We start from the raw sequence: 24,463 nt of genomic DNA, 5'->3' as shown, positions 1-24,463 counted from the left end.
GCAGGTCGTGCTCTCCCAGTTGCCCGAGCGGTCAGCGCCGGCACTGTGGACGGTCTCACGCCGGCGTCGGCGAAAGGTATCCTTAAAGCACAATCAAAATTCATTCTTTTCATCTTTAATTCGGCCCTGAAGTTAGGTCACCTTCCTTGCTGGTGGTGCAAGGGTCGTCGGTTTAGTAAACCATATATGTAGTAGCTTTGGTGCTCAGACTGTTTCTCATACTAATACAATTGTTTGTTTTCTTCGAAATGGTTTGTAATACGCAAAGATGGGGTATAGGCAGGATTGTGTAGCGATACGGCCGCTGCACAAATTCCACTTTTGTAGTATATTGCTATTTCGTCAGGCTGATGGTACAGCAGACATAAGTGTCGTGACGGCACAACTGATAACCAAAACACTTTAGTGCATACAACTCTATCATTTACTTGAACGCAGCAGTCATGAAAGGATCATCAATGTTTTAAACAAAACTCGCAATGAGTTCATGCTTACTGCATTCGCTGTAATTGCTACCCTATTTTTTTTTCTTTTTACGTCTTCCTACACCGCTTATGACCAAAGCGGTTCCGCGAGTGTTTTTTTTTTTTCCTTGTAATCAGAACGTAAAATTACTCAAAAATTACACTCTGTTACAGTAGTTCTCTTATTTGTGTATGGAATGGCATCTAATGCGCAGCTTAGATTGAGAAAAAAGAAACAGAAAGAAATATCACCTTCGACGCTAGCAGCACCGCTGATACTGTGCTGCACGAGCAGTCAAAATTCACGATCTCCCTGCCCCTTGCACAGTTGCTCACTCCTCTTCCAGCTATCCAGGCCAGCCATGTAGTAGTGCATCCTTCCCGCACGACGATGTTTTCACTCGCGGCCTGAATGGACGCACAAATGTGTTCTCCCGCATAGGAAAATCAACTCGGCGCGTGCGCCAAAAATGAGTATGTCACTCCGTTGACCTGCACATCCTCTGTGCGTTTTATTATTATTATTATTATTATTATTATTATTATTTTGCAACTCTCTTACCCCTGCTTGAAGCGCAATATCCACGTTCACAAAAAGCTCGAGGGCCGACGTGGTTTCACGTTAGACTGCGATTGCTGACGTACGAGATCGACTTGAAGTACTGAGAAAGAGACAAACTCCTGCGCCTCGTCGCCTTTGTCAGCACCGGCGCACTGTCCTGTATCGCCATCTGCTTTCACTCGGCTTCACCCGCTGCAACAGTGCCGGCGAGCGATGCCGCCACCGAGTTGTCCGTCCTCGCAGGGGGACTCGGCGCGCGCGCTATCCCCCGCAAGCGTGCGCGTGGCCCCCACCCACCTGTTCAGCTGGCGCACGCGGGCGCGCGCATGCGATGAGGCGGCGGCGTCCACGGCCGCGTCGTAATACGCAACAACGGCGGCTCGCGTAACGGTGCGTGTATCGGCGCGTATACACAGAGACGGCCGAGAGGAGGGCGAGAGGGGCCCTCGTTTTACCGGGTTACGGTACCGCGGCCGCCGCTCGTCATGCCGTTATGCAAGGGCCGCGAAGGAAGCGGGCCCGTTCCGAGGCGGCCGCTATAGGTCAAGGCTAGCCGCGCGCGCCGTCGGCTGCAGCGGTCGACGGCTGATCCACTTTCTCCCTTGCATCACCTCGCAACCCCGATTCCCGGAGCCCGCTGGCGGCTACTCTGCTGCTGTGTGGAGTCCACACTGGGCCTGCACTCAAGTGTCGCCTTTCCGCGACGACCGCCTGTTCCGTCTTCCGTTACCGAGTCTCTGTGCGTTCTCCGGCCGGCGCCATCTCGGCACCGGCGCCACGTCGTTCTGAGGACGTCGCCGGCGACCTACGGACCGGAGGCCGCACTGCGACTTACCTATCCGTCACTGCGCCCATGCTCATCATAGGTGACGCCGCTCGTCCAGGTGTGCGCAATACCACCTAGATATCACAAGGCCTGCATACTCTGCTTTATGACGTCACGCTAATAGAGCCGAAATTTGTGTTGCCAAGTTCTGCGTGACAAAAGCAATGACGTCAAAATCATCGCGGTTTATTCGGAAGCATTCCCATTAGATTATATGGGAGTCGGCCCTATATCATGACGTCATAAAGCGGAGCGTACTACAGGCCTTGTGCTATCTAGGTGACTTTGGTGTGCAGCAGCAGCGTGGTCGAAAGAATAAATGGTGAGAGACGGTGACCTGTCACAAAAGGAAATAGCTTTGTAATGTCTTCCGAAACTTGATGGCGAAAACTATCGTAAGTATTGACGGCGTTTTTAAACCATGCAGATAAAAAGTAACCGAACACTTGATTTCATTGTACCTATTCTACGACGCCGAACGGCAAAGACGGTTTGAAAGCGTGCCGAATAAAGGCCTTCCACACGCGAGTACCCTATATTAGGTGTGTCCCACCGCGTGGCGGAACGAGAGAGAGAGAGAGATGAAGAGGAAAGGCAGGGAGGTTAACCATATACTAGTATCCGGTTGGCTACCCTAGAGTGGGGTTGGGACATAGAGATAGAAAGAAGACAGAGGAAAGGATAAAAAAAATGCACACACAGAGACACGCACACGAAGGGCGTTCCAGTTAGAGACGTTCACAGAGGCCCGTAGATCGCAAAAAGTGCAGTAGCGCTTGTACGGCCTTCTTCTATAACATAATGTCCTGTCGATGGTGTAGAATTCCTTCTTCCGATAGTGGTCGGTCGTCCAGCTAGTTGGGCTCGTGGCGAAGGGATTCCCTCTGTGGACAGTGCTGCGGGCAGTCGCACAAAATATGGCCAATCGATTCTTCACGGCCGCAGTGGTCACAGGTTGCGGTGTCGCCCAACCACAGTCGACACGAAAGCGCGGCGTCCCCACGGCGGAGCTTTGATGAGACTCTAAGGCTTAATGTGGGATCAAGGGAGTATAGTCGGGATTTTGTGAAATGTGGCTAATTCCATTGCGGCATGGTGCACTGGCGAGCAAGCAGGCGGAGCTTCCGTGCTGCGTCAGTTTTAGGAAGTGGTATTCGTACGTGGTGGTCCTCAGTATGGGCTGAACGGGCAGCTTGATCGGCCCGTTCATTGCCGATAATCCCCCAGTGACTCGGAAGCCGCTGGAAGGTTATTTCATGGCCTGCGTCACTTATATGATTCATCGTCTCTGCAATCTGAAATACTGCCTCTTTGTGCGATTCGCGTCGTCATTCTGGCCTAAGTTACTGGTGGTGTTCGCTCAGCCTAGCAGTTTTCCGACTGATCTCCTTTTCACAAACCCCGGTGAAAATGAACGGTAGCTCAGGAAATTGGTTTCACGGAAACACAGATGCAAGTCGCTAAGCGTCCAGCGATTCCGTGTCACGCGACGAGCACGGGTGACACTTCGTTCCGCGGCGCGGCAGCAGAAGTCGCGGCCGCAGTGGTCGCAGCGCCCTCTACCACCCTTCACTACATCGGTGATGAACCGCCACACGTGCACAAGTGGACCATCTTTTGCGATTCCAAGGCGCCACAGCAGTCTCTCTCATCTCTCTCTCTCTCTCTCTCTCTCTATATATATATATATATATATATATATATATATATATATATATATATATATATATATATATATATATATATATATATATATATATATATTTATATATATAGTTTTTTTGCAAAGAATAGTGAAGCTTGCGACAGATGGAGGTAGAGGGGCCAGAGGGTTTCTACATCAACATAGAGCTCCTAGGTCTTTTCTGTTCTGGCACGTTGCCGTGAGACGAAATGCAAACGGGCTTGTTATACGGAAGCGTCATGCCGAGAGCCCCGCAAGCGTGTCTACACCGCTCTTTTAACCAGATGTAAAAGGGACAAGGCAGCAAGCCTTCCAACTACTTGACAGCGCAGTCTCTTGGCAACTTCTGTGTAGCACGGTATGAGCGCACATGTTCCACCCGTTGCTTTGTATCGATAGAGCATGCGATCACCGGATCAGCTCGTTACCAGTACATGGATATCCGCTGCGGGTGAACTACATTGCTCCATTTCTAAAAAGCAGAGATATGGGCCCTTGTGGCACTGTTTCTGACAGCGCTGGGGGCCGATTCGTGAGCGTCGTCTTCTCGCTACTAAGGCCACCGCCACTTGATGCTGTCGGCATTCGTGGGAGAACCAGGGTGTGACACTGCGTCATACCTGATTTATGAGTTGTGAAAGTCGGCGTCTGTCACACGAGACAGACAGGTCATATCGAGAGGGCGCCGCACTGCGACACGAACGCTGAAGGCGGTCGGCCTAGCGGTCGGCCCGCGGTGGCTGCACGTAAAGCAATCATTTTATTAACTATTAACTATTATACGGCAAAGCATTCTCAATCTTGATGGTAGGTACAGAGCCCTGCAAAATATCGTCATTACCTCGTATGCGGATGCGAAATACAGTCCTGCACGACGGCGATATCCACAGTAGACTTTTGCTTCTTATCTTAATCTTTCTCACATTTCGATTTCCACATTTAATCTTTCCCTAATCATTCACAACATTGTTTTGGATCTGCGTAAGTTTCACAGCGATAACAGTTGCTCGAGGCGCGTTATCGCTGTCGCCATTGGTGCGTCGTCGGCGTTATCATGCTGTACCACTATGGATGGCGCATGCGCGGGTCGCGCGCAGAGTATTGAGGGTCTGCAGAGATGCGGAGTGCGTCTGGCAGCAACAACGATAAAGCAAAGTGGACGCAACATCAACGTTCCGCTCAATCAGCTCGGTGACTGAGCCACGACAGCATCCTACCGTCCACAGCTGGCATGGGCGTTGTGCGCACGCGTACTATATTAACACTCAAGCGCTGCTACTAAGCTGCTAGGCGTATGCTTTGATCAAAGTGGAAAGGACTGTAAATGTCAAGCTAACGTTATGTACGTAATATTTCGCGGGATGCTCCCTAACGCCGACGGTTTTCCGCCGGCCTCATCTCGTGCACCATCGAGGTGCGACGCTTCCATGCACCGACAATGGCGGCGCTTCTCTTCAAGCCAGCGTTCTGGGACGCCCGGTATAACTGCCAGGGCGCCGTTACTTCTGCTCATCAGCAGTTACCTTGAGTGCCGCATCGCGCCATGTCACGCCACCCGCGTATAGTTAGAGAATGATCCGAAAAGTTCGTGCGCAACGCTAAACCTCGCTGTCGCGGTGAAGGGTTCGCCCTTCGGGCGAAACTCCCAAAATGGGTAAATTCAATAAATATTTGTTTCTCGTTCATTCAAGCAAGGGGAGGCGCAGACTAAAGGCACAAAGCCTGACAAAAGTCTCAGCCGAATGAATTATTTGTGGCTGCAGTGACACGCGTGCATGCGCGCGTGTGTGTGCGTGTGAGCGTGCGCTTTCTGGGGAAAAAAAAAAAACAAATCGCAGAGTTCAGATGCTGTTCGGTGTATCTGCTGTGGTTACCGCCTCGCTCTCCGACTCCGAGCGGTTACGCCAACCGCATTCCGCCGCGCCAGCGGTGAGCGCCACGCGCGGCGTCAAACCAGCGCGCGTCTCAATGCAGCCGACGCTGTCCCTCCGACCGAGGCAAGCACCGCTCAAGGCCGGTAGAAAAAAGAATCGTTTCTCGGCATGGAATACTGCGAAACTAAGCGTGCCACGGAGGATATATAGGACAGGAGCACTGGTCGGGCTGCTGTGAGCAATCGATCACGAAGAAAGAGAAAAAAAAAAGTCTTCGCTTTCACTGACGCAAGTGCTCAGGCGAAGCGTGCGGAAGGGAAGTGGCACACGGCGCAGCTCCTTTATGCTAGCTGAGTTGTAAAGCGCCCGGTGCTTGTGAGTGCTGCTATCCTGCGAGTTTCTAGTCGCCATATATTTGCATGCGCTTCTCGAAGTTTGTCATTTTCTTTGTTGGTATTGTTGCCGCTGCCACTGTTGCTACCTTCACAAAAGGTGTTGCAAAAAAGAAAAAAAAAGAAAAGAAATTCGCGCAGCTTAGAAATCACTTCGTGAGCTGGAGTATATAGTTTATTTTCTCTAGTAAATAGAGAAAAGGCACGAAATGCATAGTCTGCCCTTCTCTGAGAACTCACTGTGGTGGCTCAATCGCTATGGTGCTCTGCTGCCAAGCATGAATTCGATCAAGGGTTCGATTCCCGACGGCCGGAGGTACATTATTTTGGATACATTATGCGACAAGGCACGTGTGTTTAAATTTTACGTGTACCTTAAAGAATTCCTGGTGTTCAGAATTTATCCAGAGCTCTCCAATACGACGTCTCTCTGTAGTATGTGTTGGTTTGAAGAATTTTACTCAATAGACCAATCAAACAAACCTGCCCCCAAACGGGTCGCACTTTAGCGCGTTTGACCATTCAAAATTAAAGCGAAGACACAGAAAAGAACGAGGGACATGCGAACTTAACATTCGTGTAGCTCTCGTGTCGAAGTGTGTAACAACTGATTATTATGCTGGACGCACTTCAATAACGCCAACTAAACGAAAACTCCAGTGGCGTGCTAGCAATCGGCCTTCTCACTTCGCACTATTGCAGGCACTTTTCTTAGTTACCACGTCTGTCTTACCTTCTCTCAGCCTTCCTGTGGCAACGTTTTCCCGCAATATTTTGGTGGCGCGGGCAGGGTCGCTTCTTTTTACGTCTCCCGCTGCTTCTCTGGCTCGTCATGTTATTGTCTCCGCATCGGCGTCTTCTGGTAAACAATACGAGTCTTCGTGCGGGTGATGTGCAGTTCACCGCTCTTTCGGCGTCGATGCATCGGAGGTTGTGTCTTCCACGTGACAAACAACACTCAGCATGACATCTTTCATTCCCCGCTTTGTCCTAAACACCACCTGCTGCGACTTGCTGCACGTCCAAAGCAAGGAGAAAGAAAAATGCCGAGGGCGCGCGTACGCCAAAGGTAAATTGATCGTGGCGGCCTCCAATCCGCGACAACCAAGCCCGCGACAAATGTTTTGGCGCAGCTGGGGGAATTGGAGGAGCTCGTCGCAATAGTGGCGACTGCGCGGCTTTGACACCCTATGCGGGCTATACGTTCCAACGGCTCATCGCTGCGATGTTTCAATGGCCTTATCAGATAAGCTTTTTTTTTTTTGTTTTCAACTTCTACCCGCGTGACCTTGGCTCAACGTGAAAATACGCCGGGGGAGAGCACCGGTTAGAAACGCCGCTCCTCCGGAGCTGTCGATCAATATGTACACAGCGACGGTATAGCGAAGCGCAAACGCCAGTGCGAAAAAGAAAGCAAGAACGAATAAAAAAGAAGAAAAGGAGCAGGTATATACCTCTCAGCTGACTGCATTCGCTTACCCCGAATGTTTGTACACGCGTGTGCTGGCACCTGCGCGTGCCATTCGAGAAGTTCACCTTCTCTCCCGCGGGAGAAGCCAGGCGTGAGAAAAACACGATGAATCACAGTGCCAAGTTGCCCCTTCGTTTTACTTTTTTTTTTCGATGCTGCTGAGAGTGTGCATGCAGAGCCTAGCCTTCGTTCTGAGGTCTCGTCGACTGCCAGCCGGTATTTTCGCATTCGGCCGCTAGTGTGCTGTGTTCAAGGATTTGGAGTCAAAGCTCTATACAAGGGCGAGTCTTGGCCCACGCATTCGACGGGCGGATCTCAACTCGAGCAAACATTTGAAAGGCGGAGCTGAATTACAGCAAGCAACGCTCTGTGCCTTGAGAACGGAAAGCGACATGCTTTGGTGCGCACACACGTGGGTTCAAAAGACCTTGCTTGATTCTCCGAGCACAACAGAAAACTGAGCGCAACGAGTGAGATCCCACTTGCTTTCAGCACTAACGCATGCTAAAATTCCATCGCCGTGCTGACTCAGCTACGAACTTGTACCGCTGCTGGGCACGAGACCTCATGACTCCATTGCCTTGTTACTTGGCAACCATATTTCCATCTAAATTATTGCGAAAATGTCCGTGTATTGAGATTTCGCCTGTACGTCTAATAATGCCAGGACGCCGCACTTATTGCGAAGCGTTCCGCACCCGCCGCGGTGATTCAGTGAAGGCGTTCTGCCGCTGGGCATGAGGTGGCGGGTTCGATGCCCGGTCACGGGGGCCACGTTCCGATGGGGGCGAGATGCAAACACGCTCGTGTACACCGCGCTTTCGGTTGACGCCCCAGGCTATCGGAATTATTCCGGAGCTCCCAATACCCCGGCGTCTCTCACAGCCGCATGTGTTGCTTCGAAAGGTTCAATCTCAGCAATGTTACTTTTTTAGCCTTCTGAAACTGAATCACTCGCAGCCGTGGAATATCGCTTCCACACCAGCACCCCTCATTCGCAAAAAGTTCTTAAGCTATACCTATATTTGTGAAAGCAGATGTCAGCCAACCGTGATGTTGGACATTACACTAGCGAAGGCAGACGACCAATGGCAAATAGCACTTACAAACGAAACGCTTCGTGAATTCGGCCCCAGGTTAGTTACAACCCTCAGCGCACTGATGTGCGCTGCATGACATGCCAATGACCACTGTTATTGACCTCACAATTCTATATATATACATATATATATATATGTCCACGCATCATATCCTGTGCGAGGCGATAACTTTTATTACGATTTTTTATTTTTTATTTTTTCAAAAGAGATGCACTGCAGTGTCCTCGCTGGTTTCGAGGATTCATTAGAAGTCATAAGAAGATACAACAGTTCATGTGTGTCGAAATTTACAGCTCATCCCCGCTAATTGAACGATTACAAAACATGCAGTCGCTCGCGTTCTGCATGCGTGCTTCAAGCTACGGAGCGTGCACGCCTGACTGATTTGGCACCGTGAATAAGCATGCCGAAGTTGGGACACTGCTGTTCACGGGCATAAACAACCCTGCTTCCAGTTCTGGATCTCATTATAGATTGCGGAGACCATAAAATTGTCTCGTTAGGCCTCAGCACTCTCCAGGCAACGCAAAAAGTAATTCAAAACTTCATTCTTTCATCTTTCATGTTATGAAACAAGACTTTATTTCAGAAAAATTGCGTCCGTGCCTGTGCTAGTTTCTACTGTGTTTCGCCTGCGTGTTTATTGTGCAGCCAAGCTAATTGAGAACACTGTGAGCCCCAGTACGACCCCTCAATCTCATAATGAAATTAATGCGCTTTCTGCAACGCAATTACTTCGTAGCGTGCTCCGGTATAGTGTATATGTGTTCTCTTATCTGTGGAGATGTATTTGAAGCATATTATGTGTTATTAAAAAATAAAGGCAATCTTTAATAGGGGCTGGAAACGTTTAATGGAGGCGGTGGAGTCTTGGCTACATCCCTAGTATGTTGCCCCCGATGACATACAGGGTGTTTCAGCGAACACTTTCAAAATTTTTGAAAGATTGCCTGTGGCAGATAGCCCACTTCTAGTTCGTGAGCTGGTCTACTCGAAGCGGCGGACGCTACTTGTACAAATAAAGGATATGCAAAATCGACAAATTAACAAGAATTCGATAAATAACTTTTAGCAAATTATCTTATGACCCATGCATATAGCAATTTACAAATTCTAGCAGTGGACCTCGCAAGGCGGATCCACTTGGAACGAATTCTCATGACGACACCAGTTTCGAGATATAAATTCCCGAACCTTGCGGAGAAATGGATTGGTGTTCCAGTTACTTGTACGCTTCAGTGCATGAAACGACGTTTTCTTAACAAATTAACTGGAACGCCAATGCATTTCTCCGCAAAGTTCGGGAATTTATATATCGAAACTAGTGTCATCTTGAAAATTCGTTCCAATCTGCCTTGCGAACTCCACGGCTAGAATTTGTAAATTGCAATATAGGCTACAATGTAATTAGTTAAAAACTAATTACATTGTGTACAATTAATTACATTACAAAACTAAAACTAAAGACCAGTATCCACGAGGACGAACAATGGCGCCTTCGTTGCGCGCAAAGCACTAGCAGCGCTGCTTCAAGGTCCAAAAGAATGTTGCATGCAGCTTGAAGGAACTGCCACGTAAATTTAAAAAAAAAATTATGCTGATTTGGGGGCTGCTCTTGCACCATGCATGGCGTAAGACATCGCGCACATTGCGCACAGTACAGAGTGGCGATCGCATTTATTGCACTTTGCGTCCGATGTAGTTCGTGTAGGCGACGCTTAAGCGAGTGCAGCGTTGACTTGTACGCGGCCATGCCTTCGACGGCCACTCGACATGCGAAGATCACATTTTGGGTATGTGTTAACAAACATTTTAGCAAAAGGAATAGATTTAGTAGAAGAATGGCGACCCTCTCGTCAACCCTGCGGGGCGCTGTTGAAGATGGAGGAACAAGGCGGTTTAAGGAACATTCTACATTCGATAGAAGGAGAGGTTAGACCCCGACTTAAGTTTTGAACATTTGCAGTGAATTTGTATGTGTTGTACATTGCGGACATCCGCATGACCTCCTCTTCCGGCTCCTTGAAAGTGACTGGTTTTTTATTAATTATTATCATTATCATTATTGTTGTGGTTTTTGTTGTTGTTACTTGAAATGAAGAGGTTCCCGGGCTTCCTTTACGCGTACTTATTAGTATTACTATTACGTGAAAAAGAGTAACCGTCACCATTTTATGTGACTAAATATCCTTCTTTTATTTTCATCGCAATAATTTCACGAAATATCCCTTTCTTTCTTTCCTTCTTTCTTTCTTCCTTCATTCCTTTTTTCAACGGCAACACGTGTCCACCGGCAACACGTGTGCAGCACGCGGCCAGCACGCGTCCAGCACGTGGCCAACACGTGCCCAACACGTGACGACTTGGCACAATTTGTCCAGAAACTCGTCTTGTAACAACTATAGCGGTTGATAAGAATTGGTTTCGGCACATTCTATTGTGACGATAGTCCATTTCGTTGTCGTTCGAACTCCGCAGAGAACAAATTTTCACTGCGATTACGTGAAACATTCCGCTGGTGTATGCGTTCTACGTCTGGTCGTGACCAGCCGTATCTATAGATGATAACTTTTACTTATAAATCAACTCACAGTATCCTCAAAGAAAATTCGACAAAGGGTAATATTACTTAATCTATGGCGTTTAGTGCTGAAAACAGTGTCATTTTCGTCATTCAGCTTACATGGCAGAGCTGAAGGGAGCGTTTTGCAGAAACACACCACAGGTAACTAACTATGTGATGCAAAGTGAGGAGCCGATGCAGAGGAACAAGATACCTGAAGCAAAATGGTCGTCTTTTGTCGCCACCAAACAGCTAGTACTAAGAAAGAAAGAAAGAAAGGAAGACGTAGACAGTCAAGCATGCAGTGTAGTCCATGCACTTTTGGCGAAAACTGCATAACCTGTGTCATCCTACCCTCCCCCCCCCCCGCAAAACATAAAAATAGAAAATAAGGCTTTATGGTGAAGCTACTGTCGTGGACACTGGCCTGTTCAGGTAGCGTAGAATGTCTAGAGGGCGTAGAGCTACTATACTTCCAAAGCAATCCGGCCACGGCTGCCAGTTGGATGACCTTTTGGGGGGGACAGTGTACCGGTCATACGTGAAGTAATCGAGCTCGTTCTAACAAGGTTGTGGCCGGTGACGGGTTCCATTCAGCCAGCGCATGCCGCCTGCTCTCGCGGTAGAAGGGCACCGGCCGGAGCAGGGAAAGCGCTCGTTCCGATATAACATCGCCGGAGATTTGGTGAGGAGGCGCAGTGCGCTGTTTCCCCCGCGGGCCGTAGGGATCCCTCGCACGTACCGGTATCGGTGGCGCCCATCGATATTAGCAGTGCGTGCCGACCCACATACACGTGATGCAAGTCGCCAGCCTCGTTTGATAAGGCTATTGGAATGGCGTTTGTTTACGGACGTGAGAACTACCGCGCTAAAGCAACGCATGCAAGAGCGAAGCGTTAAGAAAGAGCAAAAAAACAGAAACAAAAAGGAGATTTCCAGCAGTAGTGTTTTGTGAAAGGGCAGCATCACAAAATGAGGTGCAAGGATAGGTCGCAGCGTCGTTTCTGTAATTGTGCAGACTACGCGGGCCTTTGTATATGTGATTTCATCAACACCCCAGTGCGATTGCGTTCGTTTGTACACGACAGAGCGACGTGCTCTTTGTAATTACGCTCACGCGTATCTCCCGAGTATGTCGGCGCACGTGCAAAGGTTTTCGGCGCGTGCTGTGAAACGTCTCTTTCACGCCTTCGTGTCACGTCGTGGTTCTCTTTTGCGAGGACATCGTGAGTATGAATTTGCTAGGCTGGTCTTAGCGTGCTGGCGGGGGCCGGTCACGCTCGTCTCCGCAATCCATGTTGAAAAGCGCGGAATTTTTTTTGTCTTTCTTTCTTTCTTTCTTTCTTTCTTTCTTTCTTTCTTTCTTTCTTTCTTTCTTTCTTTCTCCAGAAAATACGCGCCGCCTTCTTAACGCATATGCAGCGTATGACAGCAATGCCGGCCAGTGAACCTCTGGGGTACAACAGACATGAATAAAATTCGCAGTTTTTGCCATCTCTGTTTTAGGCCGTATTACTGGTCTTGCGGCCCCGCGGCACGTCAATACCTGAAATTATGGCTTTTTTGAAGCGCTGCCATACATTTTTATTCGGTGTTTTTCAACAAGCACACACGTAATTAACACTCCTCAGTTTATCATTTTGATGAAATTGCTTTCGGTTTTTGGTTGCATTTGTCGTTCTTTAGTATTTGGATTGTAGCCTCACCGAAAACCCAAAAGTCGGCCGTCAATCAGCGAAACATTGTCACCTGTAGTGTATACCGGAGTTCGGGAAGCGAATGGCGCCGTTTATCGTGGGCTTTTACTGCTGCTAAGCTGTTTCAGCTGCAGGCCTCTTTGGTGACAGCAATGACTCAGTGCATTGTGTCGAATCACGTGATTGTCAACTCACTGTTGCGCCTCGGTCACGCAGACCTCCGACTTCGAAGTATGCTCAGCCGTGAACACTGTTGGAGCGTTTCCGTTGTACAATACTGTTACTGAGCGGTGGCTGGCTTTGTGCTAAAGCGCCAGTTAGCAGCGACAGGCGCGTCGCGTGGTGCCAAGCTCATGCTATCTCATAAAGCCGAACACGCGTTGAAACTGCCATCATCAAAATGTCTAGATTGGTGTACGCCATGTAGCTGATGCAATTGGTTTTGCTAGAGGCGGAAGCGTCGCTGAGGCATGAGAGTTTTGTCTGTGTCCGCACAAGCCCACTAGAGAGATACCACGACGAGCTACAGAGTTTCAGACTAAGATACCGTACAGTAAGCGAGCACCAGCGCGCTCGGTGCCATTTCGGAAGGTTCCGGGCTACTCCCCTATTCCTTCACCTTCCCCTTCCTCCTGGGAGACTGCGCTGACCAGCTCAGACCCGCAAGAGCAGCGACGGCTGATCCGGCGGGCACGCGGAGTGGCGCGAGCCAATGGGGCCCTGAACTAAGGGCTCCGCCCTGCGAGGAAGTCGCCCAAACTCATGATAAATAAATGTTTTCTCTCTCTCTCTCTCGGAAGGTGATGCCTTCCGCGTGCGTGTACGCGCCTGGTAGCCGAAACGCTACCAGACGCGCACACGCAGATCTCCCAGGCCAATTAAATTTCCATATTCAAATACATATCAAACGCAGGAACGCTATCTTTACGTAATCGGGGGCTAAAGCAATATGAACGATGCTTGTCAAGGACAGAAGTTATAATGACTGCCGAGATTTCTTTCTTTTTATAGTGATCAATTTTTTTAGAAAATGAATACTGCTGAAAATCGGTAAATATAAAGAAAAACAAACACGAAGCGCCAAGTTTACAACGCCGCAACTCTGCTCCAAAAGCAGATGCCCCAATTCTGTAAACTTCAGCTATGAAAGCATCAAAAGTGCACAAAGCCAATGCACTAGTTTACAGCGTGAAATTGTTATGATGATAACGTGGGTTTCGCTAAAGTGCTGTTGGCAGAACATGTTTGTTTGCAGGCAATGTTTAATAATTTTATTACTTTTGCGCTCATGCATGCCGTTTATAGAACTGCAAGGTATATTTTTCTTTGGCGTGTATCAATTTTATACGAGCTGTAAACTTGGTTTGTCAGTTTTCTTAATTTATATTATTTTTGGAAATTTTGCAAGAAGTTTAGTTATTATTATTATTATTATTATTATTATTATTATTATTATTATTATTATTATTATTATTATTATTATTATTATTATTATTATTATTATTATTATCGTGAAATACCATCTAGTTCATACTTAATTACCGCCCACTTATCAAGTTCTCCGACGAGACCACGATCCTCCACCTAAATCAACGGGCGGTGGGGTCCTGATTGCGATCAATCGATCATTCATATCCGTTCGGCGCCATGAATTAGAATGTGCAAGAGAATGTGTCTGGACGGAAATTTTTGATGCTGGTAGCAATAAGCTATTAGAAGAGAATTTCTATGTTGCGGCTGATATGAATGTTGAGATGTAGATGACTATTCCAGCCATAAAAAAGTGTTATATCGGCCCACGCTAACCATAGAATACTGATAATTGGTAATTTTAAAACCCCTGGCATTTCCTGGAAAACTGGTGAAATTTCAACCCATTCTTTTTGCTTATCGGCCAAGTGCAACTCGTTACTTTATTTTATATCGTTTAGGTGTCTGTGACAATTTAACAATATCCTGTATTCTTGTGGCAATGTACTAGACCTATGCCTTAGTAACGCAGAAGCTGTGAATGTGTCCTGTGGCGATTTTCCCCTTGTTAAGCGAGATAAATATCATCTCCCGCTTCATATTTCATTACAATTCGCCATACCTAGTAGCAGGAGATCAAAGGATACAGCAACACCTCAGTCTGTTAATTTCTGCAGCAGAGATTACGCGAGTTTTCACCATTATCCTAATAATGCGGACTGGTCTTCAGTAGTACAACTAAGATTTGTTAATGACCAAGTCACGGCGTTCACGAATATTATTCACGATGGAATGAAGAACCTTATACCACTAAAGGGTGCTAAAAGCTCTAAATTTCCCCACTGGTTTTCTGTTGAAATGAAAACAGCTTTGAAGCTTAAAGACCGTGCTCACAGGAAGGCACGGCGTACAAATCAGGAACACTGGCATATGGGTTTTAAAATGTACAGGACACTCTCTGAACGTCTTTATAAGCGTGATCATTCCATCTATATGGCACGTGTGGAAGCTAGTACATTTAAAAATTCAAAGTCTTTCTGGAGACACGTTCGTGAACCGTCATTAAGCAATACAAAACAAGATATATCTATACTTAGTGGTGACAGCCAACCTGTTTCATATGTCGCGCGCGCCTTCGCCCTACACTTCGGGTCTGTGTACGGTGAAGGCTACAGTGACGGAGCTTCCCAATCCCCCTCTCCTAAATTCAAGTCTATCGGTCTCAGGGGAACTTGTCTTTGAGCGCACCAAATGCTTAAAACTGTTTTTTTTTTCGAGTGGTCCTGATGACATTCCACGTGCTTTGATTAGGACGTACGGGTCTTTGCTTGTTCCAGTACTTGCTTGTATTTTTGTATTTTTAATTCTGCTTTAAAGACGAACAACCACTGATCGAGACGCACAACCACTCGCATGCAGATAATCATCGAGGGTTGTACACCGCAGGCGATGAAGGCGATAGTCCCTCAGTAGCCTAAATAAGAATACACTCTGAACAGTCCCTACAGTAGGACTTTTATTCTTCAATGCATTAAATTTAATTTAATTTAGTAAACGATTGCCATATGGGAGAACCTACGTATTTCAAGTGTACATGGGTATTATAGCGGCCCGAGGTGTGTATCTGTTCTTGTGCGTGCTGCGTTTGTAAGCGAAAAAGTTACCATAACGAGTCTGTAGGCGTCGTTATAAATAAAAAAAAGGAATAAAGAAAGCCGTTTCAGCCGAAATGCAAGAATACCCTTTCAAATCAATTGCAACATCATAACCTAACGCACCTGTGTTCGCAATGATCATCTAATGACTCGCGACTCAGCGCGCAGTGTCCGCCGTGTGCTAAACGTTGACCTGATGGGTCCAGCAGCGATCCATCAGTGTGAAAAATGAAGCGCTGCGGCAGTGGTAGGAGAAGACACCAAAACACCCCGCGCGGCTGTACCGTCTCTAACACCTAAATTATACGTTACGGCAATGAACTTGGCTTTATTTTCCCCGCATGTGTCAAGTGGTGGACGCGATGGGCCGACCGCCGGCGGGCATCTTCGAGGGCACCATCACGGACTTCGGTTCGTTCGACCAGTGCCTGGAAGTGCGTGCCCAGGATTCATGGGGCGACGAGACGTTCCGCGGCCAGTACTGCTCGCTGTTCCTCAAACCCAACATCGACACCAGCAGGCCCATCAGCTTCCTCAGGAACAGCCGCAGGGTACGAACTGTGTCTCCCGCGGCGCCGCCGCTTATGGTGATAGCGGCCGCCTCGATGGCTCACAGGTCGCTCGCACGCAGAACCTGAGCCGTATCATGAAGTCCATCTGGTTTCCGGGATTCCGGCTAGGCATCTGCGTGCCGTCCGCCTGCTCCAGGAACGACATCGACGTGCTCATCAAATCCGGTGGGTTCAGTATAGAAACTCCCAACGAGAGGTGCGACTAGGGATGGGGTACGTACGTGCATGGCTCTCGCCATTTCCGAAATAGATATACCTTCATTTCACTACAAGCGCAGTGGTACACAAAGGTCAGTGAGGGAATTTACAGGTGGTTGCCACGTTTCTGTTGTACTTTCTTTTCGCCCGCGCAAGAGTGTAAGCCGTACTAACACTATAGCTCTTTATTTTTTCGTATGACATGTAAGTCTTGCAACAACTCGTTCTCTGTCTGGTCCTTTCGTACTTAAAGCAATAACCGCGGCGTTAACGCGACTGGCGAACGAAAGTTGACAAGGCGAACGCTACCACCCTCGTCACCTTTCGTCCTTTCACCTTTCTTGTGTCCCTGATGTTAACGCTCTGGCTATTGCATTAGGCAAGTAAGTCGTTACAAGTAGTACATTTGTACAAAACGATATAAGCGTGATAGAGTCATCACGTAGTTGAGATTTCGCTTTGGCTGCGCCAAGTAGCACAAACATGCGCAATAATGCTGCAGAGAGAAGAGAGAGAAAATAATGTAGAGAAAGGCAGGGAGGTTAACCAGAGGTAGTTCCGGTTGGCTACCCTGCGCAGGGGGAAGGGTTAATCACACTATATTGAATGTTTCAGGGTAGGGCTGATAGTTCGCTTACGTCGCAAGCTGGATATGTGGTGCCCAATCGGAGCAAGTTATTTCTTTCTCTACAACCGGAAACAAAACGTCATTCTTAGTCTCGCTTCGTAATAAAAACAGAAAACGAATCACGTGCGCCATTCGTGTTCAACACACACACACACACCACGCACACACACACACACACACACACACACACACACACACACACACACACACACACACACACACACACACACACACACACACACATACATACATACATACATACATACATACATACATACATACATACATACATACATACATACATACATACATACATACATACATACATACATACATACATACATACATACATACATACATACATACATACATACATACATACATACATACATACATACATACATACATACATACATACATACATACATACATACATACATACATACATACATACATACATACATACATACATACATACATACATACATACATACGCACGCAAGTCCGACGCGCGCGCCTCTCGGGACACCTCTCGCAAATGCCACTTCGATGCATGTGATGCCTTTGTGTAGTGTGCGTGAACTGAAAGACTACCCATAAATGCAATATTAAACCAATGGATATTTTGGCACCTTGCCGTGAGAACCATTAAGTAATCAAAAAGAAGCCTGTGTATCTATTATATATAAGGCTTGCGCGACAACAATAACGAAAAAGCTAAGTGAAGTCACTCGCGAAAGCTAGCCATTTAGAAAAATGAGGAAGTACTAGGAGGAACAAATTACAAAGAAGCTTGTCGGCAATCTACCAGGGTACAGCGGCGAGACCGCCTCTGTGTTGACACAAAGGCGCAGAGCTTCAAAACCAGATGGGTCGGACTGAAGTACGAGTAGAAAGGAGGCGCTCGGCAAGGTTGCCTCTGCTGTTTACATGTTTGAATACGTAGACACGAATATGACGAGGGGGCCAGAAATGTAAAAATCTTGCAATATCTAAAGGACACTCGCATCTACACTTATGGACCCGAAGTAGCAAACAACGTGAAACTACAAAATAAAATGCTGTTGGAAACGCAAGCGAAGAGCAGTCCGGTCAGAGGTCTTTAAGTGCACTTTGATTATACGTGCCTGCTGTTTTCACACCAACTTCTATCGGCGCACTGTGGACGAAATTGGCAGGGCCCAACAAGGACGTCGTGGCACGCGTCCGTGCGTGTTAGGTTGTCATCGGCGCAAGTTCGGCCTGCGCACGTTTGACATATTTGCAATATGTTTTCTCCCAAGACGAAAAGGTAGGCGGGAGGTCACAAAAAGAAAGGAGTGGGGGGGGGGGGAGGGGGGACGAAACCTCTCTGGTGGTTGTGACGAGAACGCCTTCCGCGAAGTCGTCGCGCACACATGCTTCATTTCTCGCTGCGCGGTCGCCGGAAGCGCCGATGTTCCCGCATGGAGCAATGCGTGGCCTTGAATCCGCGCGGTCGCCTTGTGAATCCAATTTTTCCGCACACTGACTGAGCGGAGGTCCTCGTCTGGCGGCGGAAACGTTGCGGCGATTGAAGGGTGCTCTCCCTCACCAAATCCCAGTCGCTGCCGGTTCTCTTAATAATGACGGCGCTGCGTTGATAATTTCGCCGGCTTCGGTCGATCGCTTGCGATGCCTCTACGTCGTCCTTGAAGCACGTGTGCATCTTTCGGGTCGCACGAGCTGCACAGTTAGTGAGGCGGCGATGTGTACCGTACTGCCAGGGCGGGAAACGTATTCTGCCGGGGTTTTCCAGACAGCCCTGTCTTATTATTCAGCAGGCTGCAAGAACTCCCTCACACAGTTTGAATTGTTTGTTTCTGGGAAATATGGCGTAGATGATGAACAATTCGTGAAGTCTATTTCTGACAAATAAAGCTGACTGAGATCCAGTTTTATCCCACAGTAAACTTACAGCACGTAAACAATAAAACCAATTTACCTAATCTTAGGAGGAACGTTACTTTTTTATATCTCCTTTTTCCTGGCTTTGTTTTACTAACTTAACAGCATAGTTGTGTAGGATTGTTGGGCCTCCAAGACAGCCACAGTAGTAGCAGTTCAAATTGCCAGTAAACGTCATTATGTAACTCACTGTTCTGTTGTACAGCGTGAACACCAAACACCACAAAACTGCCAATAGCACACCAAACTACGAAGAGTATTACTTCAATCTTACTTCCCTATACTGATGAATGTTACACAAATAACCAGAAGATCCATGCGGCGAAAGCTGTGAATTTAGTCGGCGTCAATAAACCACATTTCTGTTTTTCTCATAAACAAGAAATGCAAGCCGCGTTAGCGGGCGACTCACTCATACAAGTATGTGAAATACAAGCAAGACAGAGCTGTCACAGTAACATGGAGACTTGAAGCGATCAGCAGTAGTTGAACAAGGGATATCACTCTGGAGCCAACATTTCAAGAAGTGGACAAGTAGACAAGTCCACTAGTCGAAACCTCGGCTACAGCGACGTCCGTTGTTCAACCATTCTTGATCGCTTCAAGTATCTGACATAGTTTCTTCTACTCATCGTATGAAAAAGATGATCAAGATGTTGAACGATTTGAACGAACCCATCCTCGATATAGGCGAAAAACGCAGCACGGTTTTCATTTTTCATGGGGGGCTTTAGCGTTATCAGGACTTTGAGAGCCGCTTCAATCGGTTTGCATGGTTGTTTCGCTAGCGCTTCATCCCGTTTCCACTCTGTGCCCAACCCGACATTCGCAAACGCTGCCCTCGAAGTCACAGAGCACAGCACCGAATAGCGCAGAAGCCAAGCTAAAGATTGCTTTTGCAGTCTCTCAGTACCTCCCGTTAACCTCTGCCTTTTCTTCTGCGATGCAGCTTTCAAGAACTACGGCGTGAACGCATCAGTGCCTCTTTGCGACGTGCAGAGGGACATCCAACTAGACAACCTCCAGCAAGTGGCACTGTAAGCAAACGCGCGGCGAACGCGCCGCCATATATTCGTCACCTAGGCGAAGGTCACTTGTGAAACTGGCTGTTCAGCATACCATATATAGGTGGAGTTGGTGGTTCTTATGTGACACCAGTCATTCCACTGCGTGTTAATGTGTAAGCGCGGTTTATTGAATGTGATTATCATTCGATTCAATGTTACTTCGAAAAGATCGCAAACGCAATCGCCTGTGGGCCACAATCACAAATATTTTGGTGAACAAAACGTTTATCTGTGAATTGAAATGAAACCGAAGAAGGAAGTAGCGCTAGCGTTAGCGCATTAGTCTAAGGCGCACTGGCGCCGTCTATTGCAGAACACTGCTTCGAGACGGCTTTGCTCATTTCGCTTCGCTGCAGCTAGCCTGCGTGCCACGCATGTTGCTCTGTCTACGCTGCGCCAGAAACATCGCAGCACTCGCTAAGCTGCGCAACAAGATTGGCCGCACACCAGAACACTTGCCCTATTAGCCACAAGAGCCGCCTCCATGAGAGCTAGAAGCCCGATTGGGGACGTGCCTAACTGGCAGTGATAGCATTGGTACTTTCGTGGGAGTAGCAGTGATACAACAGTTCCGCATTACCGGCAATATATGCTGCATCGGTACCATTTTCCGAGTGTACGCGTGCGTGCATGAGTGCTGCGTGAGCTGGATGAACAAGTAAAGAAATGTGCACCCTTGAAGGCGTCAGCAGATGCCATTGTGCAATTCCGTTCATAACAATGCCGAAGTGTAAAAATTGCACAGGTGAGATAGGATGAACAACTAAGGATGTTCGCAGAGGCATTTGGCTTCAGGCAGTTCATCCTGAGCAAACTGTAGCGCTGCTGAGCATAAACGACCAGCACTGCTCAGCTCATTCACGCATGCGTATCTGCACGTGCATCACTCTATAACTGAGCTCCTCGTGGTACTCAGCAAAATGTAAATGCTCTCAGGTATTTATACTCCGAGAGCAGGGTAAATTTCTAGGGCGTAACGCACGAAATTGAAACTTGTACATACACAACGGCCGTGGGAATGCGCGTCCTTGACACTTACAGGATCTGCTTGTGCGTGGTGCTGAGCATGGTGGGCCTGGGGACCCTGGTGGACGTCTTCCTCAGGAGCCGTCAAGACAAGGACCGCAAGCCCCGTGCGTATGCTGATTTCATTGTCTTTTACTAGTCACTTCAAGCTTTGTGTCTTTCCTTCGTTCACTTAACATCGCCATCAGTGCTAAACTTGCACCACTCAATGCGCTTTCCGTGTTCAATCATCTCGTTGACCGAACCAATGTTGCTCCAGCACAGTTCCGCCAGTGTAAAATGTGCGTTGTGGCACCTCACTTTCCTCAGTCGCGGGAATTTGCACCACACGGAAACGTTACACTGGCGTGTTACAACAGTTCAACAGTTCATATTCATATTCAGTTCATATTCAACAGTTCATATTACAATTACAACAGTTCATATTCATGTCAGTCACGAGTGCAAGCTGTGAAAAATTTACGGGGCGTTTGCTTCATGGAAGGTCGCAAATAATTTCATCTAACACAACTATTTTCTTCCTCGCTCTAAAAACGTTTGCCACACAAAATAACGATAATCATCATCTGTCTTGCCCGCATTTCCTTTCTTTAACGCTGCGAGCCCGGCACTTCCAAGCCACGAACGGCATGCGCGTTATCAGCGGGCATTCTCGACGGGAAAGTAACGAGCGCAGCGTTTTCAAGAAAGGAAATGCGGGCAAGACAGATGGCGGTTATTGTTGTGTGGCAAATATACACCCCAAGGGTGTAAACGTTTTTTAGAGTGTATAGACTCTTAGACTCTAAAAAAAAATTTTTTTAAAGCAACTTGAATCTTTAAAGTTTTTTTGATTAGGTTTATTTTGGTTACATACACCGAGCGGGCTTCTGTATTGGCAACGTAGCCTTTAGAGATGGCTGGGATCTTTCCGTCGTTAACAACACCCGGAACGTCCTTCTAATTATGTCACTCTGTCTTGATCCTGGTGGTTACTTCGTATACGTTGTCCTCATTCACCGCTAAACGACAGGTGAACTTAGTTGGCCTATTGATTGTTGCATAGTGCAAGTTGATGCCTTCGCCTAAATTCCAGTGTTGCCGACCATGACGTAACTGTTATGATTCTGCTGAATCTCGTACCCCCTTCCTTTAATGATTTCCGCTAGAACCTTCGATTCTGCACTCTCTCTCTCGACTTCGCAAGTGCCGAAACGAAATAAGGGCACCCGGGAGCGATGATTACAGCTTGTGTCTGCCTTGCGCACAGATGCGGTACTGGGGGCGCTTACGTCCTGGTCCGCGTACAGCAACACACTGCGGTTGTTCGACGTCTCCGACGACGGGTCGCGGCTGCGAGCGCTACACGGCGTGCGCTTCCTCACCATGCTGTGGATCATCCTGGGCTACTGCTACGCGCTGACGCCCATCCCCAACCGCAGTGAGCATTGCGAATGCGCACGTGTCTTCCGCTACGCGACACTTGTGTTTGCAAGCGCGCTGTTCGCGCTTTTCGGTGCTTTCAGCGAGCGTGCACGGGGCGTGAGCCGATTTATTTGGGAACGCCGGCCTCTGACCTTCTTATTACGTATGCGATCACGCATACTATTTATGCTTGACTATTTATACTATCTATGTTTATGCTATGCATATTTATACTATTTATTTACTATTTATATTACTACACGTACAAGAGGCGAGAATACGTCCGATGATTCTACAACAGTAGAACCTTCGTGTAAGCGCACAGCTCAAAGAGTACGAAACGCCGCGCAGGGCTTGAGATGAACCGTATCGGTTGGCGCACTCCTGCTCAAGTTTCAAACATACATATTAAGCACTCAGTGCTTACTCTCTCCCTTCTTCCTCTCTCTATTCCCCTTTGCCCCACACCCAGTGTAGGGTAGGAAACCGGGTGCTCGTCTGGTTGACCTCCCTGCCTTTCCTGTCCTTGCTCTCTCTCTCTAAGTCCGTCAATATTAAACTTTACAGAACAAAGGCTTTCCGCGTAACACCGATACGAAATAGGCGAAAAGCCGTCGAACAGTGCTGTGCAATTTAGAAAATAATGTCGGACGATTGGGTCATTTCATTTGCATTCAAGACATTTTCAGTTGTGTACACGTAGTTGGATAACAATAGAAAGCCCTTTAAATTTTATGCAGCGCTTGGAAGCAACACACGTTAGCGTACTCCCAGATTGTGCAAGGTCACAGTGCTGTCATGGGCGATTACATACAGGGTGTCCCACGTCACTTGAGCCAAACAATAAATATATGCAAATTGCACGTAGCCAGACAGAACCAAGATAATGTTGTTTGCCTCGCTTGGATATACTCAAATTGTTATTTTTTTTCCATTCCACCTAACTAGATATTTAGTCTCAATTAATTAATCAACTTCTCAAATATTATATTTAGATGAAAAGTGTCAATGAGAAAATTGTAGAGTAAGATGAAAAACTACCGATACAGTTTTCTGTTGCTCAATACGTGCTACATAATACTGTTTTTGCAAGCGTGAAAGAATCCCGCAAATACACGCAAAATTGCCGCGCGACTAGCCGCTCGAGGCACTTTGAGTGTATTCACGGGCTCCTTTCGCGATCGGAAAAACTGTTATGTAGCGTGCATTGCGATACAGAAAGCGGTATCGGGAGTTTTTCATGTTGCTCTACAATTTTCTCATTGACACTTTTCATCTAATTATAATATCTGAGAAGTTGATTAATTAATTGAGACTAAATATCTAGTTAGGTGGAATGGAAAAAAAATAATAATTTGAGTATCTCCAAGCGAGGCAAACAACATTACCTTGGTTCTGTGCAGCTACGTAGTATTTGCATATTTTTAATGTTTGGCTCAAGTTACGTGGGACACCCAGTGTACCGACTTGATATCACTTCATTGACGGAGCAACGCCGCTGGCGGCTGTATTGAAGACGTATATTTTTTTTCGACACTGGAGTGACCTAAATAATGAACCATTGAAGTGTATAAATTTATGCATTGATAGTTTTGCTTCTGACTAATTGAATTAGCTTAAACTTTCACAGTGTGAGCATCGTTAAATTTCGATCTCGCGTAGTTTACCCATGGGTCTTTGCGACCTCTTGCAGGAAGAATCTTCAATATGTTTGATTTCGTCAAGCACACGCCATTCATGTTCATCGCCAACGCTTACCCAGCTGCCGACACCTTCTTCTGTCTAAGGTATGTGCCATTGAAATCACGACAGCAAACCAAATGTTTTTTTTTTCTCTCTCTCTCTAAGCAAATATATGACAACAGATGAGGAAACAGTTAACAC

At 47.3% G+C, this 24,463-nt stretch overlaps 1 protein-coding gene across 2 annotated transcripts in view; it reads left to right on the top strand.

Annotated features, from left to right (window-relative positions):
* Positions 1 to 24,463, top strand: part of LOC135903960 (nose resistant to fluoxetine protein 6-like) — a 110,214-nt gene that overhangs the window by 12,853 nt on the left and 72,898 nt on the right. Inside the window, exons 2-7 of one of the 2 annotated variants that reach the window (XM_065434473.1) lie at positions 16,110 to 16,309; positions 16,375 to 16,495; positions 20,032 to 20,119; positions 21,191 to 21,282; positions 22,425 to 22,595; positions 24,273 to 24,366. In XM_065434473.1, coding sequence (XP_065290545.1) covers positions 16,110 to 16,309; positions 16,375 to 16,495; positions 20,032 to 20,119; positions 21,191 to 21,282; positions 22,425 to 22,595; positions 24,273 to 24,366 — 766 coding nt within the window. The remainder of the gene's footprint in view (positions 1 to 16,109; positions 16,310 to 16,374; positions 16,496 to 20,031; positions 20,120 to 21,190; positions 21,283 to 22,424; positions 22,596 to 24,272; positions 24,367 to 24,463) is intronic. The other variant, XM_065434474.1, reaches the window with a different exon arrangement.

This window comes from Dermacentor albipictus, chromosome 1 (assembly GCF_038994185.2).
Source record: "Dermacentor albipictus isolate Rhodes 1998 colony chromosome 1, USDA_Dalb.pri_finalv2, whole genome shotgun sequence".
Classification (NCBI taxonomy): Eukaryota; Metazoa; Arthropoda; class Arachnida; order Ixodida; family Ixodidae; genus Dermacentor; species Dermacentor albipictus.
Note: the sequence above shows the minus strand (reverse complement) of the source record. Positions and strands in the feature narration are given on the sequence as shown.